Here is a 27,754-nt window from a genome sequence, read left to right as displayed (position 1 = left end):
CAGATGATTTTAATATTGATCATCTGTGTGATCAGTTGCAGTGCAGCACTACAGCAGCAGGAAGCAGCAGACTCCCTCAGCATCTTCTGTGGTCTCTCAACCTTTATATGAACGCAACAGGATGTGAATGGACTCAATTTCCCACAATCCTCCACTCATCACATTTACATCTTCCCATTGGTCACCTGTCCAGAGCTGATCTGAGTGTCCCTCAGTATTTACAGTCCACTCAGCTGTGATTCTCATGTAGACGTGTTGACTCGCAGTGACGTTGTGGCCGTGGTGATTACAACAGGAACAAAGGAGGAGTCAGGAGGAGCCTGTGGTGGACGGATGGTCGCCAACACACAGGAAACTGCTGCACTTCCTGTGTGAAACTTAAGGAAGTGTTGTTTGTTAGCCATGTCTTTACTGGGTGTTTGTTAGTGTAATCATGACAACCAAGGTCCTCTAATTTAAGGAAGTACTCATTTGAACCCAAAACTTTTTCTGTAGCTTCCCAAAGTAGTTTCTGTGCATTTTCACAACCATGTGGTTATTATTGTTCTTACTGTCACCAGGACAACGAAGATCCGGTGCACCTGCCGGCGGTGCACTGCTGCAGGTCGTATCGTATAAATGAGCTGAACTGCAGTTTAGGTCTGAAAGGGAAACCTGTAGACACTACTCAGGGCTGTAGCAACACTTGTGACCTCTGTGTCATCATTTTGTTCTCTTTGTGATACAAAGACACATCACAGAGGACATGATCTTTATTCTTTATTCCAACCTGAACCTTCAGACCAGGGCTCAGCATGCAGACAGACAAGGGTTAGTCCCAAAGCGAGGACCAGCTAGAACTCAAACTGGTCCTACAGAGATGGACTACAAGTGTATACACACACACACACACACACACACACACACACACACACACACACGCACACACAGAAGCAGTGACCTGAAACATCAAAGTAGATTTCATTAACCAGTCTTAACCAGCCGCAGTGTTTTACCTCTGTCTTGTTCTTCTGATGAGTGTTTTACACTGAGACTCTGGATGGTGTCATGGCGTCCTGGAGTCCTGGTGTTATGGCGTCGTGGTTTCTGTGGGGTGGGGTGTCTAAAAGCCAGATCCTGGTCTTAACTCTGTTTCTGATGGATGATATCTCTGATCTGAGCTGTGAGGAAATCAGCTGATCACAGGTTTTGATGAAACTGACTCATTATGACCTAATAACACTGGTGATGTCATGCTCTCACTTGCGATAATTCATCTGAGCTCTATGTTTCCTGTTTTATTTTGTAGTCACTTCCCTGTTGTGTAATTGGTTTTACTTCCTGTCCTTGTGTGGTACCTGCCTCTGTGGTGGTGGGCCCCGCCCTGATGTGTTCCACCTGTTCTCTTGTGTATCTGAGGTCGTGGTGGAAAAGTCTTTTTTCATCTGAAGTTTCAAACTAAGTGAAGTGAGCTGAAGTGTCTGAAGGAACTTCAATGCCTCCTAGCTTATCTCTTTTAGCAGAGGAAAGACTGGACCATCCTTTACCAAAGGAAAGGAGAAAATAACGTCCCACAATTTCTCGCTGCACAAACATTTAAAGTGACGCACGACTGTAGTTTGCCCACAGCAGACCCACATAAATGTAGAAACAACATAGTAGCTAAATCCTGGTCTGATTGGATCTGGATCTATAAATACAGATTTATTCTCTTAAAATCGGGAAGAACAAGCAGATTGACTTTGTAGTTAACAACATTATCATCAAAACAAAATACTACATATGTTGTTTCATTAAATACCCTCTCAGTGTGTCAAGAAAAATTAATTTTACCTAATAAATATATAAAAAATGTCAAAGCGTCAGTTTCAGGAAACTTCTGTCTGAATATCATTTATTCTGATTCCTCATTCAGTTCCTTATTTTTTATTGAATTATTATTTTAATGGATCAACTTCCTCTACTTGTATTTTCCTCTTTTTCAGCATTTCAATCTTGTTTGCTTCATGTTTTTGGCGAAAAGATGATTTATCCTTCATGTATTATAAATAAAGTTAAATAACTCCTTCACATCTTTCCTTGACTTCAAGACCTTTTCAATCAAGGTCAAGGAGAAGTGGTTAGGAAAGGAGATCATTTTGACTTTTCCACTGCAGCCTGAGTTCACCCTCAGTTTCTTTACTTCCTGCTCAGTGTCTCTGGTCAGTGTTGGTGTTCTGCAGCTGGAGCATCTGTATGACATATCACTGAACCATGGCAGTGACACACACACACAACACGTAACTCAAACATGTCACTGACCTGTCTGACTTCACAGAGGTCAAAGGTCACCACCTAGAATGCGAATTATTTACAAAAGCACATGAGGATCGGATCATAATGACACATAAGGAGGGTTCAAGCACAACGACTCATTTTGATCATTAGGGCCAGAGCTATTGATCTGTTGATCAGTGAGACGGACCAATCAGTCTGAGTGCAGCAGCAGCAGGTTCCTCTGGAGGCAGCAGAGAGGCACCTGTTAGGTTGATCATGTGGCAGCGGATGTAAAATTTCACCATCATAACATCAACACTGACAGTGTACTGAGAGGAACTCAGTCTGATTAATGACAGTGAAACCATCAGGAGAACGTTCTCACCTGAACGTGTGAACCACATCATGACAGAGGAGGATCAACAAACATCTGAAACATCCATATATCATTTATTCTGGGATTAATCTCCTTTGACTTTACCAGATAAAATTTAATTATGAGTTTGTGTGTGTGTGTGTGTGTGTGTGGCCTTCTCTCTGTTGATGTTCTTACTGCTCTTACTTTGTAGGACTCGGGCTTTTAATTTGGGGACCACACCGGAAGCGGCTCTTATTGCAGTGAGCCGGTCGGTAGGCGGAAGCAGTTAAAGCCGTGAGACTGAACCCGGGGTGTGTGACCGGTGCTCGGTGATCCATCCATGGACCCCACAGCATTTTACTGAGGCTTTTACCGGGTTTGTTCCGGACTGTGACGGACTGTTCCGGGTCCTGCTGTGAACGCCCCCGCGGCGGCGCGCTGCTAGCCGTTAGCCTGTTAGCTTCAGGGTGAGTTCAGTCAGAGTTTAGTTTGGAGAAGTTCAAAGATGTCGGGGGGAGACCCGAGGGGACACTTCCTCTACAAACTGCCGCCCTCCGTCCACTGGGACTTCTGCCGGGTCATGGACGGACTGTCAGACCTGGACTGGACCCGCTTCGGTGAGTCAGAACCAGCGCTCAGACTGCCTGCTAACGGCTAACCAGGAGCTGGAGGGGAGGTTCTACCTGTCTGTTTACCTGTCTGTTAGTTTGTTTACCTCTCTTTCTATCTCTTTACCCCCCCCATGTCTGTCTCTCCCTCTCTCTCTCTATTTCCCTCTCTCTCTCTCTCTCTCTTTCAGACCCCCCCCTCTATCTCTATATTTCCCTCTCTCTCTCTCTCTCTCTCTCTCTCAGTCCCCCTCTCTCTCTCTATTTCCCTCTCTCTCTCTCTCTCTCTTTCAGACCCCCCCCCTCTATCTCTATATTTCCCTCTCTCCCTCTCTCTCTCTTTCAGACCCCCCCCTCTTTCTCTATATTTCCCTCTCTCTCTCTCTCTCTCTTTCAGACCCCCCCCTCTATCTCTATATTTCCCTCTGTCTCTCGCTCCCTCGGGTCAGAAGCTCATATTTACAGTAACTCTGATGTGACTTGAACGCAGCATCAGATGATGTGGTTCTTGTTTTGCTGATGCTGTCAGAGTAAAGTTATTGATCAGTTGATCAATAACTGTGTCTCCCTCTCTTGTAGCCTCAGAGGTCCTCGCTGATCAGACTGCCGTGCGATTGGCTGAGAGGAGGGAGAGGCGGACGGATTGGGTGATGAACCAATGGCAGAACAGGAACGGTCGAGTTGGGGAGCTGATCGACCTATTGGAGCGTCTGCAGCTGTTCCGCCCATGTGATGTCATCCTGGGCTGTGAGTTCACCTCTGCTGACCTCTTACCTTTGGTGACCTCTGAGTCAGGACTTTATAACACTCAGCTCCTCTCTGTCTGCAGGGGTGTCCAGTATGAAGCCTTTCTCCTCTCTTCCTCCTGCTCCTCCTCCTCCGGCTCCTCATCCCCATCATCCTCGCCTCTCTCTCCCTCAGTTTGACCCCCCTCCCAAATCCTCAGAGGCCCCGCCCACACTGAGCACGTGCAAACTGACTACAAAAGGTAACACACACAGGTGTTTGTTGGTTCAGGTTCAGGTGATGCTCCAGGTGAGGTGTGTCTCCCATCAGGCTGTGAGTGAAGGAGAGACAGGTGGTGATGTCACCTGAACTAGATCCACTTAGTCCATCACAGAGACCAGGTCCACATCAAGTGCTGTATATTTATAACTCAACTTTTTCTCTCAGCTTCACTTTGGACAGTGTGTGTGTGTGTGTGTGTGTGGTCTGAATGTGGATCTGTATGATGGAGAACATGACAACAGGATTAAAAGTGTTTCTGCATCTAAACACAAGGTTCACATGTTGTGTTTGTTAAAACATCACTGTCATGTCTTCATTTAGTCTAAAGTTATAATCAAGTGTTGATGGAGTCAGGTGAGTCAGTGTACAGGTGTACAGGTGTACTGACAGTGGGGTTGAGTCTCATTATATTCGCTAACTTCTTGTTTTCAGTTTGTTTTTATTTTAAATGTTTCTGTCTTGAAGACAAACCTGTCATGTGCAGGTAAGATGGAAAAACTGAAAATAACAGGTTGTTGTGATGATGATGGATGTGTCACAGACCCAGATGAAGACCCAGAGTCTTCACAGCTGTTCCAGGACACCTGTAGGTCAGGTTGTCACTTCTTCTTCTTCTGTTCTTTTATTCAGTAGATAAAGGAGGAGGAAGACCACTACCCAGACCAGCCCCACCCCCCTCCAGTCTGAAATCTGGCCCCCACCGACCCCCCCAGGTCTCACACACAAACACAACTTTAGTTGTGAGAGCATGATGTATTCACTGACCCCCTAACCTAAACCTGTCTCTCTCTCTCTCTTGCACACACACACACACACACACACATACACACACAGACTAATAATAATAATAATAATAATAATAATAATAATAATAATAATGATGATGAAGATCGTGATCTCATTCTTCAGCCCTCCCAGGTGGTGACATGTGGTGGCGGAGGCGGGGTGATGTGCTGGTCCTATGAAGAGGTGCATGCTGGGACAGATGGTTTCTCCCCCTCCCTGCAGGTGGGGGAGGGGGGGTTTGGAGTTGTGTACAGAGCAACTCTGAAAAACACAGACTGTGCTGTGAAGAGACTCAAACAGGTGAACCAATCACAACACAGATCACACATGACTCACTGTGACAGGGTCTAGTCCAAGGGGTGGGGCCTGATTCTGGGACAGATCTGAGGGGTCACAGGATGAGGAGATGAAGGGGGGGGGGTCTATGGTGTGGGGGCTGCTGGTCTTTATTCATGTTATGAGACTTGTTGTTCTCTGTGGTTGATCTGGGTCAGTGTGGAGGTGGGGGAGGTGGGGGGGGCAATATGGAGGCACAAATCTGACACACAAGAGCAGAGTCTGTTAATACTCATGAACCAGCTCGGGTCTGAGCCGCGGTCCAGAACAGAGTTGATGGTTTATGGTCCTGACGTCACTGAGCACTGCTTCCTGTCTGTGATGTCAGGTTTCTATAGTTACCTGTGTGATGGACACGCCTCCCTTGTGTTGTTGTTGTTGTGTTGTTGTCGCATTGTATTGTTGTGTTGTTGAATTTTTGTTGTGTTGTTGTTGAATTGTTGTGTTGTTGTAGGACTGTGTGATGGAGTGGACTGTACTGAAGGAGAGTTTCCAGACTGAAGTGGAGAAACTGTCAAAGTAAGTAAAAGCACACACACACACACACACACACACAGAATTCATGTCAGTAGCTGAACTAATGGATCAATAACTGATAAAGATGATGTTGATGATGCTCTTCCTCAGGTTCAGACACCCCAACATCGTGGACCTGCTGGGTTTCAGTGAGGGAGGGGGGTCAGTGTGTCTGATCTACAGCTACATGGACAACAGATCACTGGAGGACCAGCTACACAACGTAACACACACAACCTAACACACACACAATGTAACACACACAGAAACAGAGATACACAACACTGTTGTGATGTCATGTGTGTTTATATTTATATTTGTCAGTGTGTGTACTCATGTATGTGTGTGTGTGTGTGTGTGTGTGTGTGTGTGTGTGTGTGTCAGGAGTGTGTGCTCTTCTCATGGTCTCAGAGAGTCGGTGTTGTTGAAGACGTATCAAGGGCTCTGCAGTTCCTCCACACACCCCCTGATGGACACACACCGCTCATCCACGGAGACGTCAAGAGGTGAATGTGACATCACACCACATCACATGACATCACACCACATCACATGACTCACTCAGACTTCTCCTGATCACACCTGGCTGCAGCAGCACCTGAACGTTCTGTGTCTGCATCCTCAGCTCAAACATCCTGTTGGACCGTCACATGGTGGCGAAGCTGGCGGACTTCGGTCTGGCTCGGTTTGCATCTCGTGGCTCGGCGGGACGCTCAGCGGCTCAGACGGCATCCGTTGGTAAAACGGAGACGGTCAGAGGAACGTTAGCGTACCTGCCTGATGAGTACGTGAGGAACAGAGAGCTGGGGACCGCTGTGGACGTCTACAGCTTCGGAGTGGTGAGACACCGCAGGGGCTGATGGGAAATGGAGTTTGTTAGTTTACCAGAGACTGTGGTGTGTAGATGTATCAGCTGATGGGTCAAAGTGAAGTGTCTCAAACAAAGATCAGCTACATGTGTGAAATAAACCTCAGTGAACTGCAATCTGCTGACTGTAGCATCCAGGGGCCCAACATGAGGAGGGCCCTGATTTTAAAGTTAGTTTTGTCTGTTAAACTAATCCTCCTTCAGCACTGACGACCTCATCACCTCTAACACTGATTATAGAGGAGGAAGAGGAGGAAGATCACTGAGACTGAAACTGTACAGGAACCAGGTTTTATTCTACACCACTGAACTGAGTCGTGTGTGTGTGTGTGTTTCAGGTGTTGTTGGAGGTGCTGACTGGTCGTCGAGCTCTGGAGAGGGACAGGACATCAGGAGACAGATACCTGGTCAGAACACATTTTGTTTTTTACCTGTTTGCAGGTGCAGGTAGAGATGAGCGTGATGTCATCAGGTTCACAACATTAAATGTTCCTGTGCACAGTTGTTCTGCTTGTGCTTGTGGTTCTGGGTCTGATTCTGATTCTGGTTGTGGTGGTGCAGAAGGACCTGGTGGAGGAGGTTGCTGATGGTCCAACTAGTTGTTCTGAAGCCTCCTGGAGGAAACATCTGGACCAGCGGCTAATCACAGGTCTGTGTGTGTCTGTTTGTCTCTCTCTCTCTCTCTCTCTGGTGAAGCTGAGGTCAGACAGATCACATGATGTTTCCATGTTTAGCAGTAATGGGTCAGAAAAAACTCACTCAATCTGTGTATCATTCAAAATAAAAACAACTCTTTTTCTCTGTATTCGTTTCCCATACTAAAATGCAGTCCCTGCCTTTACTGCGAGAGGCCACAAAACAAACAAAATGGCCGGACTTGAGGATCATTTCGATATGATTGGGCAGCTTTTTGAAGATGGTAAAATGCATGCCGGCCATTTCCAGCTCACTGAACTTGCTTCAGATCAAAATTGGATGAAACGGGAAACGCTCGTTATCCATTTTTTCCATTATTCATTTGAGCATAAAATCGAAAACTGAAAAAACGAGTCGTTATCAGTATTTTCATTTTAGTATGGGAAACGAATACTGAGAAAAAGAGTTGTTTTTTCGTTTTCTTATTTTTGGTTTTATTTTGAAAAACGAATGAACCAATGATACACAGATTATTTCACTCAAACACTGTGTGTGTGTGTGTGTGTGTGTGTGTGTGTGGTGCAGAGCCTGCTGGCTGGATGAAGACAGTGACTCTGGCCTGCAGCTGTCTGGACAAGAAGAAGAAGAGGAGGCCGGCCATGAGTGAGGTCAGAGACTCCTGATTGGTTTAGACTGTAGCCCCACCCTCAGGATAAACCTGACACTTCACCATATTAAAGTGTGTGTCTGTCTGCGTAGTGTGTTGTGGATGTTCAGGTGCAGCTCACTGTGATGCTTTGTGTGTGATGTCATGATGTGATGTCACACATCTTGTTACATCATCATCATCATCATCATGTTTTAATGAACTGAAACTGAACCTCCTCCTCTTCCTCACCTGTTCGTCTGCCTTTCAGGTGTTTGAAAAACTTCAAGTCGTCCACAACATGGTGAGGACGACCAGCTCCCCCCCTCTCCATCACCCTCCTCCCCCTCATCTTCATCCTCTCTCCCGGTCATTCCCTCGACCGCCCATGTCCCTGGACTCCAGTGTGGGAGCTCTGTCCAACCAGATGTCCAAACTGGGCCCACTTGAGGACACATACCAGCCGCCCCAGGCCTCCTCCTCCCTCTGTGCCCTCACTCTTCCTCACCCGCTCCACTCCTCCTCCTCCTCCTCCTCCTCCTCATTCGTCGGCCCGTGTGAAACCGATGAGAGTCGAGGTTTCTCCCAGTATGACCTTCGCTCCCAGCTGAGATCAAACGGGACCAGTTCCAGGTCTCTGTCCCCGTCCCCGTCCACCAGAGATCAGTATCACTGTTCAGCTCGGCCTACAGAGTCCCACTTCAGCAAGCACTCTGTCCCCACTGAGGACCAGTACAACTGTCCTCCTCAGCCCAGCAGCTCCAGGGACAGACCAGAGGCCGGGGCCCTCACTGGACTAGACACTAGAGGGCAGGCCACAGCAGGGGCCACAGCAGGTCTCTACAGCATCTCAGAATTCCTCTCTCCTGCGGGGTCCCTGCAGTCATCGTCCCCAGGGCCCTCAGGTAGGTCCACAGCTCCACAGACCATCATTAGTTTGTGTCAGACATCATACAGGGCCATGCTCTGTAGACCAGACCAGGTCTGCTCAGGTCTAATCAGGACCTGAAACTGGATCACAGTCGGGTCAGTATTTCAGTGAAGGTAAAATCTGTTTCCTGTCTGTGTCAGTCCACATGAATCCCAGTAAACAGCGTTTCCTGCAGAAGAAGACCCTGTATGAGGAGGGACGGATCCAGACCGGCGAGCTGCTGTCGTCAGACGACCTCTGTACGTCAGACACTGACCTTCATCTTCTGTCAGCTTTCATCATCATCATCATCACTCTGTAACCCTCTGTTTATCTGTGTCTAAATCATTTTCTCATCTCTTCACTCTGGACTGTCTTGTTCTCATCTCCTCAGTGTCTTTATCCTCTCATCTTTATTCTCATCATTATCATCATCATCTTGAGGTCATCCACTGACCTATACACAGTTACTTATGCAGAGATAAAGCACCTTGTTAATCTCTGATCTGACTTCATGACTCACATTTGGGCCAGTAGCCTCTGATTTTTTTTTTTTATGCAAATGCGAAATTTTTAAGTTATTTATTTCTGTAGGCTACATAGGCTATGTTCAGCGGCCCATGAATGTCACCCTGCTGCTCATCGAGCTCCACTGGCTACCTGTTGCAGCGCGCATTAAGTTAAAATCTCTAATGCTTGCCTACAAAGTTGTCTCTGGTACTGCACCTACCTACTTGAACGCCCTGGTACAGGAATATGCTACCTCACCGCCGTTGCGCTCCTATAACGAACGACGCCTGGCTCTGCCACCCATTCGTTCAAGGCAATCCAAACTCTTCTCTCACGTTGTCCCCCGTTGGTGGAACGCACTACCACTTCCTACCAGAGCAGGGGCGTCCCTCTCTACCTTTAAAAGACTCCTGAAGACCCAGCTCTTCAGAGAGCGCCATCTCTCCGAGCACTACATGACAAATCTACACTTAAAGAATCGTCACTAGCACTTATTGCTGCGCTAACACTTCTTATCACACTTAACCTTGATTGTTCCCCGTTCTGTAAGTCGCTTTGGATAAAAGTGTCTGCTAAATGACTAAATGTAAATGTAAATGAATGGCCCCGTGGCCCGTCAAATTCAGTTGCATCCATTTGGCTTAGGGGGTTGCACAGGCCAATATACCTTATTTGCCTCTTCAGGTCGGGTTTAGAAGCAGGTGCGCGTTACGATCGCGCCCCCCACCCCTTAAGTGGATCGGCCCATGCAGCCGCTATGTGTATGGGAAAAATTTACAGTGATAGAGTATTGGACATTGAGCATAATATTGTGTGATTGTTATTTATGGGGTGGGGTGGGGTGGGGGGGGGGGGTGGGGTGGGGGGGGGTTGTCGGTCCAGTGGTGGGCCGGTCCAGAGGGCAAATTGCCAGGGCTGAATTTTATTCCCAGTCCGACCCTGTCCTCATGTCTCACTCTGTCTTCAGCTCTAATTTCATCTCATGTCTCATCTCATTCTGTCTGGTCACATCTTGTTGGTTTTTTCTCTTTATAGTTGTATGTATTTCTGGCTCAGTGTGTGATGTCATCATGTGTCATTAGATGGAGGGCGGAGCTCTGTGGAGTCCAGAGGACCAGAGGAGAGCGATGAGCTGGATTATCTTCCTGCCAAACACAACTGATGCTTTTCTTCTAGCAGCTCCACATGAAGCTGCAGAGAGGTCACATGAAGGCGTCGCCTCCTCAGGACCAACACACACAGCTGTGAACTTGTGTGTGTGGAGATGTCGACCTGCAGGTGGTGCTGTGTGGCAGAGTTCACACCTGTTGAATCCGTTAACTGTTGTGTAGTTTGATATGGATGTTTCATCTGTGCCTTAAAACAAGAAACAGCAGACACAAAGCACCTCCTCTGCCTCCTCACCTCCGTCACTACGGGCTCCTGTTAGGGTCAAAAAGGTTCTGAGCCTGTAAAGTGATGTTCACTGGTGACTCCACAGTCTGTGGCTGGAAATGAACCTGTGACTGGTGACGTTATTGATGAGGTCACACACACACACTGTGAAAGAGGAGGAGCTTTGTGAACATGTGTACAACCTGTCCAATCAGAGGGCAGGTGGTTCAGTGACATGGAAGGTGTAGTAGACGACAGGGCAGGTTCTTCTCCCCAGGTGGGCTCACACACACACACACACACACACACACACACTTGTACTTCTATCTTTGTGAGGACTCTCATTGACATAATGCATTCCCTAGCCCCTTACCCTAACCTTAACCATCACACCTGAGAGCCTAACCCTAACCCTGACCCTGACCTTAACCTAAACCTAATTCTAACCATAACTCTGAAACCAAGTCTTAACCCTCAACATGTGATTTGAAGGTGTCTCAAAAAGTGAGGACCGGCCAAAATGTCCTCACTTTCCCAAAATGTCCTCACTCTGTTAGTAAAATTGGTCCTTACTATGTAGCAAGTACAAGTACACACACACACACACACACACAGCACATTAAATGTTCACATCATTAAATGTTATTAAAACCACCTGGGGAGAAGACGCCACAGCGTCATCCATCTGCTCTGCCGTTCAGGTAACAGAACCACCTGCCCTCTGATTGGACAGTCACTTGGACACCTCACAGGTTCAGAGGCTTTTTGACCCTGACGTGAGCCTGTAGTGATGCTGCTGTCTCTACATCAGTGTGAAGTTCATACAAACCAATCAGAGTTAACCAAAGATTGATAGCAGAGGTTTAAAAGGTACAACAGGCTCACCAGACGCAGGGGCCCCGGGGCCCGTACCTCAGTTTGAAGTGACTGTTATCACATTATAGGGAATAATCAAACGACAACAAAGAGACACAAAGTGACTGCAACCACCCCTCCTCCTGTGTAGGAGGGAGGGGCCCATTGTCTCCTGATCTGTCCGTGCTGATCAGACCTGTAGTGAGGTTTATTTTCTGATCAGTTTAGACAATGAACTCTAACATTTTATCATCTGAGTCATAAAATGAAAAATATTTTTCTTTTTAATTAAATTTATTTTTTAACACTTTTATAGATTTTTCAGATTTGACACAAATAAAGTTATTATGGGAAACGCCCACAGGTGTGACGTTCTTCTCTGAAGTACCAGAAGTTAAATCAGACTTCCGGCTGCAGCTCCTCTGTTCAGCCACTGCGCGGCGCCCCCCCAAACTCACAACGTTTGGATTATAGTTGTATGTTATTTGTACTAATTCTGTATATGATCTAATAATATAGTATATGAATCAAATATTAGTTTTTATTCAATAACTAATACTTGAACAGTGAATATACTCAGGGATGTTTTGGAGCAGAACTTTAACTTTAACAGCACAGTTCACTTTCCTCTGAAATAAATAAGTAAAAAACTTAAGATAAAGTTTTAAAAGTCTTGAGCAGCTCAGAGTGTTTCCTGTACACCGGGTCTCATCCGTCCCTGGCCCAGGTCACGGAACCTGATTCGTTATGACCCTGTGACGTCATGATATTTACAGGTGAGAAGTTCTGACAGAAACATGCCAAAGAATCGATGAACCTCAGAATATCTGCAGCTCTGTCCGTTTGTTTTCCTCTGTGACGGTGAACACCTGCGACCACAGCAGGAGCCTTGGTTCACCCCGCAGGTGTATTACCGGGACGGTGTTCCCAGTTTGTTTAGCATTAGCAGCATCACACTGCCCGCTGTGTTGACTGGCCCGTTAGCCGTTAGCCGCTAGCCGCTCTGTGTTTTCTCTGGTTGCCGTTAGCAGCAAGATGGCGGCTCCCTTCCCGGCACACAGCCCCTCTGCTCTGCAGATTTAACAGCGGCTTGCGGCCTCTACGGTGTCCCGTCACACTGTTGCATGGAGCAGCCGTGTAGCGCACTCACCGTCCGCCTGATCTGCGTTTGTGTTGGTTTGTGTCAGCCTGAGCATCGACCGGCGGCTTTGTATCGACTGTGCACAACATTCACCGGGTAAAATGGCGGACTGTCCGCTGCAGTCTGCGGGCTAGCTAACAGCACCGTGTCCCGTCTCTGAGCCACCGACTGGGTGTATCTCTAAAGCCAGTTCTGCAGTTTGAGTCTGTACCGGAGACCAGCGCTTCAGTGTCTAATAAACACCGATACCGACCCCGGAACAGACGCTGACCACTGCCCCACAGGATTAGCTGAGGCTAGTTAGCCACGGAGCTAGTTAGCCACTAAGCTAGTTAGCGGGATAATGCTAACCCCGCGTAGTTAGCGAGCGGGAGACGAGTTTAAAGTTTTGACACAAGTCTCGACTAAACTTGGATTCTTCTCTCTCAGTGGAGACCGAGAGGAGCGGACCCTGACGGCAGCGTCATGGCATCCGAACCCGCGGTGCTGCAGCCCCGCTGGAAGCGCGTCGTGGGCTGGACCGGCCCGGTGCCGCGGCCCCGGCACGGACACCGAGCCGTGGCCATCAAGGAGCTGATGGTGGTGTTCGGCGGAGGGAACGAAGGGATCGTGGACGAACTGCACGTCTACAACACAGGTACCTGGGTAACTGCGGCCCGGTTCTCGGTATTGATCTGTGAAATGTGGATCTTTGCGGAGATACAGCAGCTAACTCTGCTGTGATTAGCTTCTGTTAACTCTGTCTGGATGCTAACCGCTAACCCTGCATCAAAGCTAAGATAACTTGTGTAGTCATTTTATTCTGAGTATGTGACTTAAACTGATGCGGATTGTTGCTTAGCCTGCTAAGCTAGGCTAGGCTAACTTCTGCCAATGCTGCACAAGCTAACAAGATTAGCAGAAAGCTAACAGCGGCTCTGACAGAAACACGGAGAGAAATGGCGCGTTCTCACTGAAAACACTGGTGACGCAACAGAGACACGCCCCTTTTTGCAGCGGAAGACCCCGGGAAATGCCACGAAAGATAAACAAACATTAGAATAATGTGAAAATTACATAAAGTAGAATTATATGAAATGATTCAAGAAAAACATGAAAAATAACAAATACATGTAAATAACAAATGTTAAAGTAACTTAAGCAAAATATGGAAATAATATGGAAATAACATAAAATTGAAACATTAACATTAAAATAACATACTAATAATATGAACTTAAGAATAATAATTGATCCAGATCTGGAGCTCCTGATCCTCAACTCTGAGCTTAATGAGCTCCAGGTATTGATCTGATGACTGCTGTATTTAATGAGCTGCCATCAGCTGATCATTTCTATGGAGCAGAGTCTCCACGCTGAACTACACAGTTCACTGGTGGTCGCAGAGAGATGTTACAGGACGTGTCTTCACTCACAAACAATCTTTGGCAGTCAGTGGCTTGGAGAGCACACTGAAGTTTCATTGGAGCTCTCTGTGTTTCACCTTGTAGTTTAATGAAGTACAACTATAACATGTCTAACCCCCCCCCACCCCCTCCAGCCACCAACCAGTGGTTCATCCCTGCGGTCCGTGGTGATGTACCTCCCGGCTGTGCTGCTTATGGCTTTGTGTGTGACGGGACGAGGCTACTGGTGTTTGGAGGGATGGTGGAGTACGGCAAATACAGCAACGACCTGTACGAGTTGCAGGTGAGTGATGTCACTACAGGGGGCGGGGTCAACATGTTCTCAGATGCTGACTAATTAGAGGTTATCACACTTTGCTGTTCCTGAGCAGCAGGTAAAGAGTGGACTGGATTTTCTTTTTCCCTGTTCTGTGTTTACAAGTCAAAGAAATGATGTAAATTTAAAATAAGCAGCTGATGGTCACTTGTCAAAAGTCTTTGAGTTAATATTTTATATTCCAGCTCTGCTCATTTCCATTCTTCAGTTTAAAGACCTGTCGTGTCAAATGAATCAAGCCCCTCCCTCAGAGCAGCAGCAGGAGCTGTGATTGGTCAGACTGCTGCCAACATAACAGCTGAAGTGTGTAATCAGTCATGAAGCTGATGAATAAAACAATGAACCTGTTGGTGATAATTCTGGAGACATCAGCTCTTTATTTAACTCACAGCTGTTCTGAGCCTGAGGTGATTAATCTGGTCACTTGGAGAGGAAGACTACTGCAGGTCCTTCTACACCTGGCCCACAGGGTTTTATTGGGTTTATTTTACACCGGCTCCCCATCAGATTCAGTATCCAGTTCCAGGTTTTGGTGATCTGGTTCATGTTCTCTAGACTCTGGATCTGTGACCTTTAGAACCCATGTGCTCAGCTGAGGTCCTGCTGCTTCAGACCTGGTCAGACTCTGATCCGGAGCGTCTGGTCCAGAATCCCGTGTTTGATAAACTCTTTCCTTCAGGCGAGTCGCTGGGAGTGGAAACATCTGAAGGCCAAGGCTCCAAAGAACGGTCCACCCCCCTGCCCTCGCCTTGGACACAGCTTCTCTCTGATTGGCAGCTGCTGCTACCTGTTTGGAGGGCTGGCCAATGACAGCGAGGACCCCAAGAACAACATCCCCAGGTGGGAAACAGACAGACAGGTGTACTCAGGTATCTGATGCAGTCTGAGCATCTGGACTTTGACACCGTGTGAAGCCTCTAAAAATCCCAGAACTGCAACCTGTCCAGTTTCAGATCTGACTGACCTTTGACTCCCCCCACCTCACCCCACCACCCCTCAGGTACCTGAACGACCTATACTGTCTGGAGCTACGTCCTGGCTCCAGTGTGATTGGCTGGGAGATCCCGGTGACGTCGGGTCAGCCGCCGCCACCCAGAGAGAGTCACACGGCTGTGGTGACGAGTGGCCGCACAGCCAACAAACTGATCATCTACGGAGGGATGAGCGGCTGCAGACTGGGAGACCTGTGGGTCCTCGACATAGGTGAGGCACAGGCGGGGCGCAGGTGAGGCGCAGGTGAGACAGGTGAGACAGGTGAGGCGCAGGTGAGACAGGTGAGGCGCAGGTGAGACAGGCGAGGCACAGGTGAGACAGGCGAGGCGCAGGTGAGACAGGTGAGGAGTGGTCAGGCCTAAACTAAATTATACTGATTTTTGATTGGCTCCTGTTCTGATGATGTCACAGACTCTATGACTTGGAGCAAACCAGGCCTCAGTGGAACTGCCCCCCTCCCCCGCAGCCTGCACTCTGCCACCACCATCAACAACAAGTAAGATACATGTAATAATACTACAAACATGCCACACACATTGTTAATGCAAGTGTTAATCTGACATACTGGTGTCTCTCTCTTTCTCTCTCTCCCCCTCTCTCCCCCGCCCCCCAGGATGTATGTGTTTGGAGGTTGGGTTCCTCTGGTGATGGACGATGTTAAAGTTGCGACTCATGAGAAGGAGTGGAAGTGTACCAACACACTGGCCTGCCTCAATCTGGGTACACACACACACACACACACACACACACACACACACACACGTCTTGCTGAGCCACCTGACCTGTGTGGACTGATGATGTGTTCTGTCTCCTCGTGTAATCAATCCATTTAACAGTCCGAGGATTTAAACCTGTTTACTTCAGTCAGTGAGTGAACGTGTGATACGTCACCTATGACCTCACATTTGTGCATCTGCATCCTCGTGCACGTACACCAGATAAACAAAGCAGCTACTTGAGGTCAAAACCTCCACAGGAGACGTCTGACAACACAACATGAGACACATTCACACAGAGAGGCAACATCAGGACCATGTCCACCTGTCTGTCTGCTCAGACTCGATGTGTTGGGAGACGGTCCTGATGGACAGTCTGGAGGAGAACGTCCCCAGAGCTCGAGCAGGTCACTGCAGCGTGGCCATCAACTCCAGACTCTACATCTGGAGCGGCAGGGATGGATACAGGAAGGCCTGGAACAACCAGGTGTGCTGCAAGGACCTCTGGTACCTGGAGACAGGTGAGGAGAACTGGTCCTGTGTCCAACAACAATAACAATAATAAATTTTTTTTCTACAGAAGTCACACACTCAGACTGCAGCAGTCCTGTGTTGTGGACAAATCAAAGGTCACCTGTTACTCTCACCTGTCTGTCCTCAGAGCGTCCCTGTGCTCCCTCTCGGGTGCAGCTGGTCCGGGCCAACACATCGTCTCTGGAGGTGAGCTGGGGGCCGTCGCAGACTGCCGACACTTACCTGCTGCAGCTGCAGAAGTATGACATTCCTGCTACACCTGCAACCACCTCGCCTGCCTCCAGCCCCACCCCCAACCCTGTCCCCACTGCCACACCTGGAGTTAGCTCCCCCAAGAGCCCCACACCCATTGCCATGGCACCTGCCAGCCAGGCTGTCCCACTGTCTGGCGTCGCACTCGTCCCCTCCCCTGCCTCCATACCTGGAAGCCCATTGGCCACTGCTGCCAAAGCACCAGGTTGGTTTACACACCTGCACAGGTACATCTACAGGTAATAGAACAGGTTGATGTCTCACCTGTCTGCTGTGCTTCTGCAGCTGTCCTGAAGGTGGCAGCAGCTGCAGGTGCAGTGGGAGGAGCCTCCATCGTCACAGTAAGACAGGCCACACCCAAATCCCCAGTTGCTGTGACAACACTTCCTGCAGGTGTTCGTATGGTGGTACCTGCTCAGGCTGGACAGGGGACGGTACGTACGTCACTTCACTCAAGAGTCACTCACATTTACTGGAGCTGTCGTTCAGTTCAGTTTAGTTGTATTCCTGCAGCTCCTCATCACAACAGGCAGTATCTTCAGTTGTCATGGAGATTTCAGTCACATGATAACTGGTGGTTGTATTTATCTGAAGGCCTTGAGATGTGACTAAAAGCTCAGGAAGATGACCTTTAACCCCGAACCTCTGCCTTCCTGTCTGTCTGCTCTCAGGCAATAGGCAGCAGTCCTCAGATGAGCGGGATGGCGGCTTTGGCGGCGGCAGCTGCAGCGACTCAGAAGATCCCTCCGTCCTCTTCGACAGTGCTGAACGTCCCTGCAGGAGCTGCGATCGTGAAGACACTGGCGGTCAGTCCAGGATCCAACAGTCTGCCGGTCAAAGTGGCTGCTCCTGTAACCATGGTAACTACAGTCTACACCTGAAAGACCTGTCCACATGAACCTGAGCCAGGGTCCAAGGCAGCAGGTACAGCAGCCAGGTGCAGCTCAGGCAGGTCTGCGGTGTAGACAACCTACAACCGAGTGGAAGAGGGAGACCAGCATCGTGTGGGTGGGGTTTCATAGGGGGCGGGGTCTCTAAGGGGCCTTGTGGTCGCTGCCTCCTGGTTGGGTGTAGAGGCGGAGCCACAGTGAAGCCTGTTAGAGGGCGGAGCTAACAGAAACTGTGAGGCCGTCAGTTTAAATAAAGAGGGACCACAGACCTGGTCAAGGACTGATGACACCTGCACAGAAACCACAGAACCTGCTCACACCGACCTGTTTTCTGTCTCAGGTGAGCAACCCGGCCACTCGGATGTTAAAGACTGCTGCTGCGCAGGTGGGCGGGGCCTCAGTAGTCTCCACTCCTGGGACCCCTGGTCGACCAATCATCACAGTCCATAAGTCAGGCACAGTGACGGTCTCCCAACAGGCTCAGGTGGTCACGACGGTGGTGGGCGGAGTCACAAAGACCATAACACTCGTTAACAGTCCACTCACTGTTGGAGGAGGCGGGGCTCTGGTGAGACCTGCTGGCCGTGACCCCCACACCTGTATATTCATTTTGACAGACATGATGACATCACTTCTGCCTCTGTTTCAGATTGGTAACCTTGGTAACCTGGGGAAGGTGGTGTCAGTGGTCCAGACCAAACCGGTTCAGAGTGGAGCAGTTACTGGTCAGGCTGGAAACAGGCCCGTGTCCCAGATCATCCAGGTGCGGCGGACTGACCTGTACTGGTCTCTGCTGAGGAGCAGCTCATGTTGACATTAACACTTCCTGTCTCTGCTGCAGACGAAGGGCGCCCTCCCAGCAGGAACCATCCTGAAGCTGGTGACGTCAGCAGATGGGAAGCAGACCACCATCCTCACCACCACGCAGGCCGGATCCACGCCGACCAAACCCACCATCCTTGGCGTCGCCCCGGCAACCTCCAAACATGGAACCACCATCATCAAGACCATCCCAATGTCTGCGCTGCAGGGGGGGGCAGGTACATGAACAACATACACCTGAATACTTGAGCTTCTAGTTTTAGTCTGATGGTTGACTGAGTGAAGCCCCTCCCACTGCAGGTGGTAACAGTCCAATCACCATCCTTACCACAAAAGTGGTGACGCCAGGAACTGTGGGAAAGATCATCACCACTGTCCCCAAAATCACAGCAGGAGGTCAGCAGGGGGTCACACAGGTAACAAACACACACACAACCACACACACACACACACACACACACACACACTGTTTGTCATTGTGTTGTTTCCTCACCTGCACTGAGTTGTAGTTTTGTCGTTCTGACCACCTGCATGACGCTCTGATGACACACAGGAGGAATCCTGTCAGTGTGTAGATGAAGAAAAAGTGAGGAAGCAGGTGGGGAGGGAAGCCAGCAACAGGTGCATACTCAGCACCTGTGGCTGAGGTACGAGGGTGATGCTCAGTGTAGTGTCAGTGCATCCTCTGCCACCAGCTCTAAAGTTGTTACCACGTCAACACAGGTTAAACTTTAAACTTTGAAGTTGCACAAAGTCAGTAAAAAGCACAAAACCTGTCGGGACCGTGCTACACCTGAAAGACTGAGCCCTGCCCCCTGTCTGTCAATGAAGGCAACTATTGATCAGCACGAACAAAGCTCATTGATTAATACTCTGAAATAACTGAGAGAGGTGGTCCAATCAGTGAGGCGGGTAGTCCGGAGTCCTGATAGGACCGGATACACTAGCAGACCGCTGGATCTGAGAGGATCTGGATTCACCAGTATGATGACCAGGACAGAGACTCAGTGGACGACAGTCACTGAACCATAACCACACCCACACTGCGGGAGGAGGGTCTGTTGATCAGCTCCTCTGGACACACCCTCATCTCCATTACTTCAAACACCTTTACCTCCTCCGCAAGTCCAGCGCCAAGTCCAGCGCCAAGTCCAGCGCCAAGTCCAGCGCCAAGTCCAGCGCCAAGTCCAGCGCCAAGTCCAGCGCCAAGTCCAGCGCCAAGTCCAGCGCCAAGTCCAGCGCCAAGCATCATAGAAACAAGACACCTGGTTTCTGTAATCAGTGAAGGGGATTAGAAAAACTTCATTTCACAACGTGTGTGTGTGTGTTCAGGTGGTGTTGAAAGGAGCTCCAGGTACACCTGGTACCATCCTCAGGACCATCCCAATGAGTGGAGTAAGACATGTGTCACCAGGAGCTGTCGGGTCCAAACCCACCGTCACCACGCTGGTCGTCAAGGCAACCACAGGTATACACTGTCAGGTGTTGGCTGCTGGGTGCTCCACACTGCAGGAGGTCCTGCAGCAACGCACCTTAAAGGAACAGTTGTCTGTAGAGAGTCTGAGTGTGTCTCTGTCTCTACAGGTGTGTCCACTCTGGGAACAGTAACAGGAAGTGTCTCCACCACGGTGGCAGGTGGAGGCATCGCTGCTGCCAATGCCTCCCTGGGAACACCCATCACCACCCTGGCAACCATCGCTACACTGGCCAGCCAGGTTACCACGGCAACTGCTGCAGGACCCAAACAGGTAAAATACAACCTGTCAAACTCACTACAGTAATGCTGCAGTAGTACTGTAGTATTACTACAAGTAGAACTGTGTTTCCTCTGCAGGTCACTCTGATCACCACCCCCAGCGGTGCTGAAGCTCAGCCTCTGGTCCAGGATCTGCCTGTGTCCATCATGGCTTCTCCTACTTCAGAAGAACCTGGAAGTACTACAAGTACTACTAGTACTACTACTGTGGAAGGATCAGCTGGAGATACTTCTACAGGTACAGGAACCAGTACTACGAAGACTACCACCACAGATACTAGTCTTAGTTCCCCTTACTGTACAGGATACAGATGTTACAACAGTACTGCAATACTACCTCTATACTGCAATACTACCATCACTGTGCAGTACACTGTATGACACCTGCAGACACTAATCAGGTGTGTTGATGATGTCACTGTGATGATGCTGCAGTGATGCTGGTCTGCTCCAATCCACCGTGTGAGACTCACGAGACGGGGACCACCAACACCGCCACTGTCGCCACGGCAACCATCGGCAGTGACAGAGTCTGCTCCAATCCGCCGTGTGAGACTCACGAGACGGGGACCACCAACACCGCCACTGTCGCCACGGCAACCATCGGCAGTGACAGAGTCTGCTCCAATCCGCCGTGTGAGACTCACGAGACGGGGACCACCAACACCGCCACTGTCGCCACGGCAACCATCGGCAGTGACAGAGTCTGCTCCAATCCGCCGTGTGAGACTCACGAGACGGGGACCACCAACACCGCCACTGTCGCCACGGCAACCATCGGCAGTGACAGAGTCTGCTCCAATCCGCCGTGTGAGACTCACGAGACGGGGACCACCAACACCGCCACTGTCGCCTCCACCAGCATGAGCAGAGAGCTGCAGGTGAGGTGACTCGGGTGTTTTAATGAATGATGTGAGTTACCTGAGGGACAGTAAAACCATCTTCTCAGGTGATCTGGTCAGACAGGTAACAAACTGATGTCACAGCATGTGACACAGTTCAACCTGAGATAAACACAGAACTGGTCCCAGTCAGGCTTAAACTGATCAGGACTGACACTAAAACAGGCTCGGTACAGTTTATCATGGCGCAGAGACCATGTGATCAAAAGTGACCAGGTTGCTGTGATCAGGTGAGTCATCACGTCTTGTGACATCAGCCAGGTCATGAAACAAGTCTAGATGGACCAGTTTGAGGTTGAAGCTGAGGCTCTTTCGTTTTAATTTTTTTTATTTTCATGTTTGTATTTTAAAATTAAATCCACCTCCGTCCACACCAACACACCTGAAAATACATCACCTGACCATTCACCTGCACTGAGCAGTTCAAACCCAGAACTGAGCTGAACCACAGCTGCTGCAGAGACAACAAGCTCAGTAACACTTTCATTCATTCTCCATGTTGTTTCACCACTGATAGTCCAGGCTGATAAGAGCCAATCAGCAGCCACCGTGGGCGTCTACGTCATCATTTCCAAAGGTCTGTTTCTGTTCGTCCAGACTACAACACAACCTGGAGTTTTAGACTCAAACTGGTCCAGCAGCGTCTCTGAAAGTCTCTGTTTGAGGCTGAAGACTCTGGAGGAGAGTGGATAGAGGAGGAAACAGAGAAGAAGAGTTTTCAAAATAAAACGTAATTGTGTGGACGGAGTCCTGGTGTCGAGGTAGAAAGACAAAATGAAGCTCCTCATACCTGTACACCTGCACCCCCAAATACTAACTGTACTACGACTACTACTAGTACTGTAGTAACATAGTGAAGTGTTGGGTCAGTAAACTGTCACCTGTTAATCAAATGACACATGAAGAAAAGCAGACAGACTCACACCTGGATGACCTCCAGCTACGCCTCTCTCCTCCTCAGGTGAGCTCTAACCAGCCCTCAGCTCTTCCACTTCCTGTCAGTGTGAACGTAGGAAACACCTGCTCAAATCCACCATGTGAGACTCATGAGACAGGAACCACCAACACCACCACCACAGCAGCAGCTGGAGGACTCAGACAGGTGAGACAACAGGTGAATCAGCAGCAGTGAGCAGCAGTTAAACGTAAATCAGATTTAAAACTGTACACTTCTGGTTTCAGGTGTGTTCAAATCCACCATGTGAGACTCATGAGACCGGCACCACCAACACAGCTACCACAGCTACAGGTAACCTGCTGACACACCTGGACTACACCTGTTTAATTCAGACCAGGTCTTGGAAAACCTGGCATGATTTCAGGTAGTCCTGGAAAATGACTCAAACTCTAAATTGACTTGAATGGTAAATGGAAATTACCTGAAAACACACAAAGACCCTGAAGAGGCTCTGTCCCCCTGATCCTCAGGACCTGTTTGCGTACTGGTCCAGTCCAGTTCTGACTCACTGCCGGTTTAAAGACCGCAGATACCACAGACAGACGATGATGATGATGATGATGATGATGATGATGATGCTGCATTTATTTCCCCTTCCTCTTCCAAGCAGCCAAGCTGGTTCAGGTTCAGATCTTGAAGCTGCACCACATACACTCAGCAGGAAGTGACCTCACTTCCTGTCCTCTGTTTCCAGCACAGCAGGGCGGAGACGATCTGCAGCTAGACTCCACAAACCCTGTCTCCTCCTCTGACTCTGCCTCCTCCACCACAGCCAATCACAGCAGAGCTGTTACTACAGTTACACAGGCAATGCCCACACCTGGACCATCCATACCTGTAAGTAGACACGCACACACACACACACACACACACACACACACAGAGGGAATGATCCTTATGGTTTGTGTGTGTGACTGCAGGAGATATCCTCATTGGTCAGAGACGACAGGGCGGAGTCCTCTGAGGCAGAGGCTGTAGCTATGGTGACAGCAGCTGTAGAGGAGGGTGAGGGGCCTTTGCAGACACACAGCCAATCAGAGGCTGTAATGTCATCAGTAGCATCAGTGTTACAGGTTCACGTGGAGGACAGTGAGACAGCTGCACAGGTAAATACACACACACGCACGCACACACACACACACACACACACACACACACACACAGGTGCATACAGAGGCACAAGAGTAATATTAACCATGCCCACCCTACCCCCCTACTCCAAACTCAGATGGGGATGTCGGACAGTGGTCTTCCTCAGGAGCTGATGTCATCAGAAGGGGACCTAGGTGAGGTGGAATCCGGGACGACAACCCTCATGATGACAGGACTGACCCCAGATCAGCTGACTGTACCAGGGGAGGCAGCTCAGCAGGCGACGATACAGGCAGTGCTGCAGGCAGCAGGACACATGGGTAACACACACACACACACCCCTCAGAGCTCGTGGGAGGAGCCCTGGACCCTGATCTGATCCGGTCTGACCTTATACAGGTGGAGTCTGTGGCTATGTCTTTACCTGTTTGTCTGTGTGCAGGTGAAACCGACGTGGATCAGTCCATCCCCATCGTTCTGACCCAGCAGGAACTGGCAGCTCTGGTCCAACAGCAACAGCTGCAAGACATCCACAACCAACCAGAACCAGAGCCAGAGCCAGAGTCACAGCAGAGCAACATGCCCACAGGTAGAGAGAATACAGTGAAGGTTAATAAAATGTAAAGAGACAGAGGGATGGTCAGTCATCCCATCAGAGTCTGCTCAGACCAGGACCAGGATCTGCTCAGACCAGGACTGGTCCCAGCTGCAGCTCTGTCGTGCAGTGTCCTCCCTCTGGGTTCAATAACGTTTAGTGAGCCCTGTGTTTTCAGAGGGCCTCGCTCCAGCAGACAGCCTCAATGACCCGGCAGCAGAGAGTAACGGGCACGAGCTCACATCATCAGCTGTAACAAGCGCCGTCGCCCGATTGGCCAGCACATTCAGCCCCGCCCCTCCTCTGATGGCAGGTCTGACTAAACTTCAAGCTGCTGCCACGGCAACTGAGGCGACCAATGGCATCACAGCAACTACAGGGGTGAGAAACTGCTGCTGCAGGTCGGAGGAGAAGGCAACAACATGCTGACAACACGTTCACATTTTAACAACACGCTAACAACACGTTCACATTTTAACAATGTAGTAACAACACGTTAACATTTTAACAACACGCTAACAACACGTTCACATTTTAACAACACACTAACATGTTCACATTTTAACAATATAGTAACAACACGTTAACATTTTAACAACACGCTAACAACACGTTCACATTTTAACAACACACTAACATGTTCACATTTTAACAATATAGTAACAACACGTTAACACCACGTTAACATTTTAACAACACGTTAACAACACACTGAAGACACGCGAATGACACATTGATGAAATAATGAAAACATGCTGCTAACAAGTCTTGTGTGTGTGTGTGTGTGTGTGTGTGTGTTCGGTATGCACTGGAGCAGAGCGTCCAGGTAAAGTCTTCAGTGAGGGACAGTCGGTGGTGTGATGTCGGCATCGTCAAGGTTACCAACATGGTGGTCTCTCACTACTACGTCCCGTACGATGACAACATGGCTGACGTAAGAGCTTCACACTTCAGAACATGGACCAATGAAACTGGTCTCAGTCTGGTTCCAGTCTGAGACCAGTTCCAGATCAGGTGGTGGTCTTGTCTGAACCAGTCTGTCCTGTATAAGGCTCTCACTTTGAGTGGAGCCTACAGATGCTTTTGATCACAGTATTGATTAGATATTGGCAGGGGGACTCAGGAGTGCTGGTTGTTGATGAGGTTATTGATGATGTGTACCTGCAGGACGACTCAGGTGTGATGCCTGACTACAGTCAGATGAGGAAGGTGGAGCTGCAGCCGGGGACGGCCTACAAGTTCCGTGTTGCAGGGATCAATATCTGCGGCCGTGGAGCATTCTCCGAGGTGTCAGCCTTTAAAACGTGTCTGCCTGGTTTCCCCGGAGCACCCTGCGCCATCAAGATCAGCAAGGTGAGACACTTCCTGCAGCAGACGCCATGTGGACGTCTACAGGTCTACATCCAGGGCAATTCAATGTTCTAATCTTTAGTTGTGGGTCTGCAGAACCTGGACGGAGCTCAGCTGACCTGGGAGCCTCCTGCCGTCACATCAGGGAGGATCATGGAGTACTCCGTGTACCTGGCCATCCAGTCCAGCCAGGCAACCTCCGCCAGTTCTGGTTCCGGTCCTGCACAGCTGGCCTTCATGAGGGTCTACTGCGGTCCCAACCCGTCCTGCCTGGTCCAGGCCTCCAGCCTCGCTAACGCCCACATCGACTACACCACCAAGCCCGCCATCATCTTCCGTATCGCTGCTCGCAACCAGAAGGGCTACGGGCCGGCGACGCAGGTCCGGTGGTTACAAGGTGAGACAACAACGAGTGAAGTTGCAGGTCCAGTGGGTGAGAACCCTAAGCAACAGAGGGAGAACCAGAACTTTAGAACATTAACGAAAGAACGGACAGGAAGTGAGTTTAGTCCTGTTGATAAGCTGATCTGAGTTTCTGAGGATGTTGTTGTTTTTTCTCCTGTAGAAACCAGTAAAGACGCCAAACCAGCAGTGAAGAGACCGGGACCTGCTCCTGACTTGTAAGATCACACACACAGTTTCATGTTCCCACACCACAGGTCTGAGGTTTTACTGGATCCCCTTTATCAGCTGATCAAAGTCTGAGTATCTGTGAGACCAGCTGACTGAGTCCTCCTGCAGCTGAACTCACTGATGAAACCAGCACTGCTGCAGAAGGTCCACCTTCAGTCCGGTTCATCCCAGACCAGCTCCAAGGGGTTCAGGTCTGGCTCTGGTCTCTAATGTTGCTGTAGGATGAAGCCCTGACCTCGAGTCTGTCTGTTTCCCTCCACTTCCTGCAGTACAGTGTTGTTGTCATGGTGATGATCAGAGGTCATTTACTTCACTGCTGCAGAATCCGCTTTATTACCAAGTATGTTTCCACCTACAAGGAATTTGTGCTGGTGATTGGTGCAAACAGTAACATAAATAGACTTAGGGTAAAATAAGAGGTAGAATTTACAAGTTAAAAATTAAAATAAGATTAAAATAAAATTAAGATAAAAAATATACAACAAAGATGTGGGATATTTGCAATAATGATAAAGACATGGGGAATGTAGTGCAAAAAATATAGACAATGTAAAAAATATATAAATATAATCTGTATAGATATTTACACTGTGCATGTAACGGGAATGAGCAGTAGTTCTATAGGGGATCAGGGGGATCAGCAACAGTGGGGCTCTCTAGCCTTGTTGATGAGGCTGATAGCAGACGGGAAGAAGCTGTTTTTGTGGCGAGAGGTTTTGGTCCTGAAGGACCGCAGCCTCCTGCCAGAGGGGAGTGTCTCAAAGAGTTTGTGTCCAGGGTGGGAGGAGTCAATCTTCCCTGCACGCCTCAGAGTCCTTGAGGTGTACAGGTCCTGGAGGGACGGAATAAACATATCTGATGCTTATGATTCTAGTTCTCATGTTAGAGGACCTGGTCTGATGGGACCTATAGTTGCTGTGAATCAGTGACCTGTCATTAAATCTTATTCTCTCTCTGTTTCAGTAAACCTGTCGCACCAAAGAAGTTCAGAACGGACCAATAGAAGGAGCCCGTTGCGGCTGAGGACTGTGATTGGTTCATGTTGTCTTTAGCTCCACCCAGCAGGTGCTTACTATAATGAGGAGGAGGCTGGGCTCCGACAGGAAACAAACAAAATAAGACTTGTAGGATATTTGTACATTATCAGCCAATCAGGACTCTGATATTTTTGTTGACTCCACCCCTCGCCGTCTCCCTGACAACAGAATTTCACCTTCAGATGGAAACAATAAAGTCTGAGTTAATTTGAGTTGTAGCTCTGCCTGGCAGCTGTTGATTTAAAGGTCAAAGGCGGGGCCTCTGTCAGGGGGCGGAGTTTAAACCATCTCTGTAAATTATTTTCTTGCTGTAGTTTTTCTTTTTTATAAACATCTGTAAGAAAAGTTTCTTCTTCTGTGGTCTTTTTATTCTTTTGCTGCTGAAGTGTTCATCGGCCGCCGTCAGAGTGTCTCATTGTTTGTCAATATTCTCTGGAACAATAAAGATTTTTAGAGCATTTTTTTTACCAGCAGTCTGGAGTCTTCCTGTCAGACTGTTGTGAAACAAACTCACTGACAACAGACTTGGAGGTTTCAGTGTGTTTTTAATGTAAAACCTTTACTCCTGTCAGATAAATCTGGTCTCAGACCAGTTCAATACTCAGGTGAGCTACAGGTACCTCACCCCTGGACTTCAGTTCAGGACTTGAGTAAATTAACTGAGTGACTGTGACGTGGGTTAGCATGTTGTTAATGCTAACAACATTTCTCTCTG

The 27,754-nt window shown here is 48.9% G+C and overlaps 2 protein-coding genes across 5 annotated transcripts; both read left to right on the top strand.

Moving 5' to 3' along the window:
• The first annotated feature begins 2,831 nt into the window (after positions 1-2,831).
• irak1 (interleukin-1 receptor-associated kinase 1) lies at positions 2,832-12,005 on the top strand. Of its 2 annotated transcripts, XM_071477525.1 has the most exons (15): positions 2,832-3,210; positions 3,781-3,948; positions 4,031-4,189; positions 4,840-4,922; positions 5,119-5,295; positions 5,786-5,850; positions 5,959-6,070; positions 6,232-6,353; positions 6,473-6,686; positions 7,054-7,122; positions 7,277-7,364; positions 7,937-8,019; positions 8,269-8,902; positions 9,069-9,167; positions 10,500-12,005. In XM_071477525.1, the coding sequence occupies exons 1-15, from the start codon at positions 3,099-3,101 to the stop codon at positions 10,577-10,579; spliced, it is 2,265 nt and encodes a 754-aa protein (XP_071333626.1). In that variant the 5' UTR covers positions 2,832-3,098; the 3' UTR covers positions 10,580-12,005. The 2 variants fall into 2 exon arrangements, with proteins under 2 accessions (XP_071333626.1, XP_071333627.1); XM_071477526.1 differs by lacking the exon at positions 9,069-9,167.
• A 108-nt stretch (positions 12,006-12,113) lies between these two features.
• hcfc1b (host cell factor C1b) lies at positions 12,114-27,502 on the top strand. Of its 3 annotated transcripts, XM_071477514.1 has the most exons (31): positions 12,114-12,551; positions 13,217-13,424; positions 14,328-14,476; positions 15,189-15,349; positions 15,510-15,712; positions 15,914-15,998; positions 16,116-16,222; positions 16,560-16,739; positions 16,880-17,209; positions 17,290-17,438; positions 17,676-17,864; positions 18,235-18,462; positions 18,544-18,657; positions 18,736-18,934; positions 19,017-19,132; positions 20,049-20,184; positions 20,301-20,464; positions 20,551-20,710; positions 20,908-21,358; positions 22,341-22,476; positions 22,557-22,623; positions 23,027-23,169; positions 23,253-23,438; positions 23,561-23,744; positions 23,867-24,013; positions 24,198-24,400; positions 24,837-24,953; positions 25,187-25,372; positions 25,466-25,766; positions 25,935-25,989; positions 26,966-27,502. In XM_071477514.1, exons 2-31 carry the CDS (start codon positions 13,253-13,255, stop codon positions 27,003-27,005), a joined length of 5,058 nt encoding a protein of 1,685 aa, XP_071333615.1. In that variant the 5' UTR covers positions 12,114-12,551; positions 13,217-13,252; the 3' UTR covers positions 27,006-27,502. The 3 variants fall into 3 exon arrangements, with proteins under 3 accessions (XP_071333615.1, XP_071333616.1, XP_071333617.1); XM_071477515.1 differs by having other exon boundaries at positions 12,114-13,424; positions 17,676-17,810; XM_071477516.1 differs by lacking the exons at positions 12,114-12,551; positions 13,217-13,424; positions 14,328-14,476; positions 15,189-15,349 and having other exon boundaries at positions 15,653-15,783; positions 15,824-15,998.
• The last annotated feature ends 252 nt before the right edge of the window (positions 27,503-27,754 follow it).

This window comes from Trachinotus anak, unplaced genomic scaffold, assembly GCF_046630095.1.
Source record: "Trachinotus anak isolate AG129_WGS33_773 ecotype Australia unplaced genomic scaffold, CSIRO_AGI_Tana_v1 ptg000004l, whole genome shotgun sequence".
NCBI classification, from domain to species: Eukaryota; Metazoa; Chordata; class Actinopteri; order Carangiformes; family Carangidae; genus Trachinotus; species Trachinotus anak.
The sequence above is the reverse complement of the archived record's forward strand: the minus strand, read 5'-3'. Positions and strand labels throughout refer to the sequence as shown.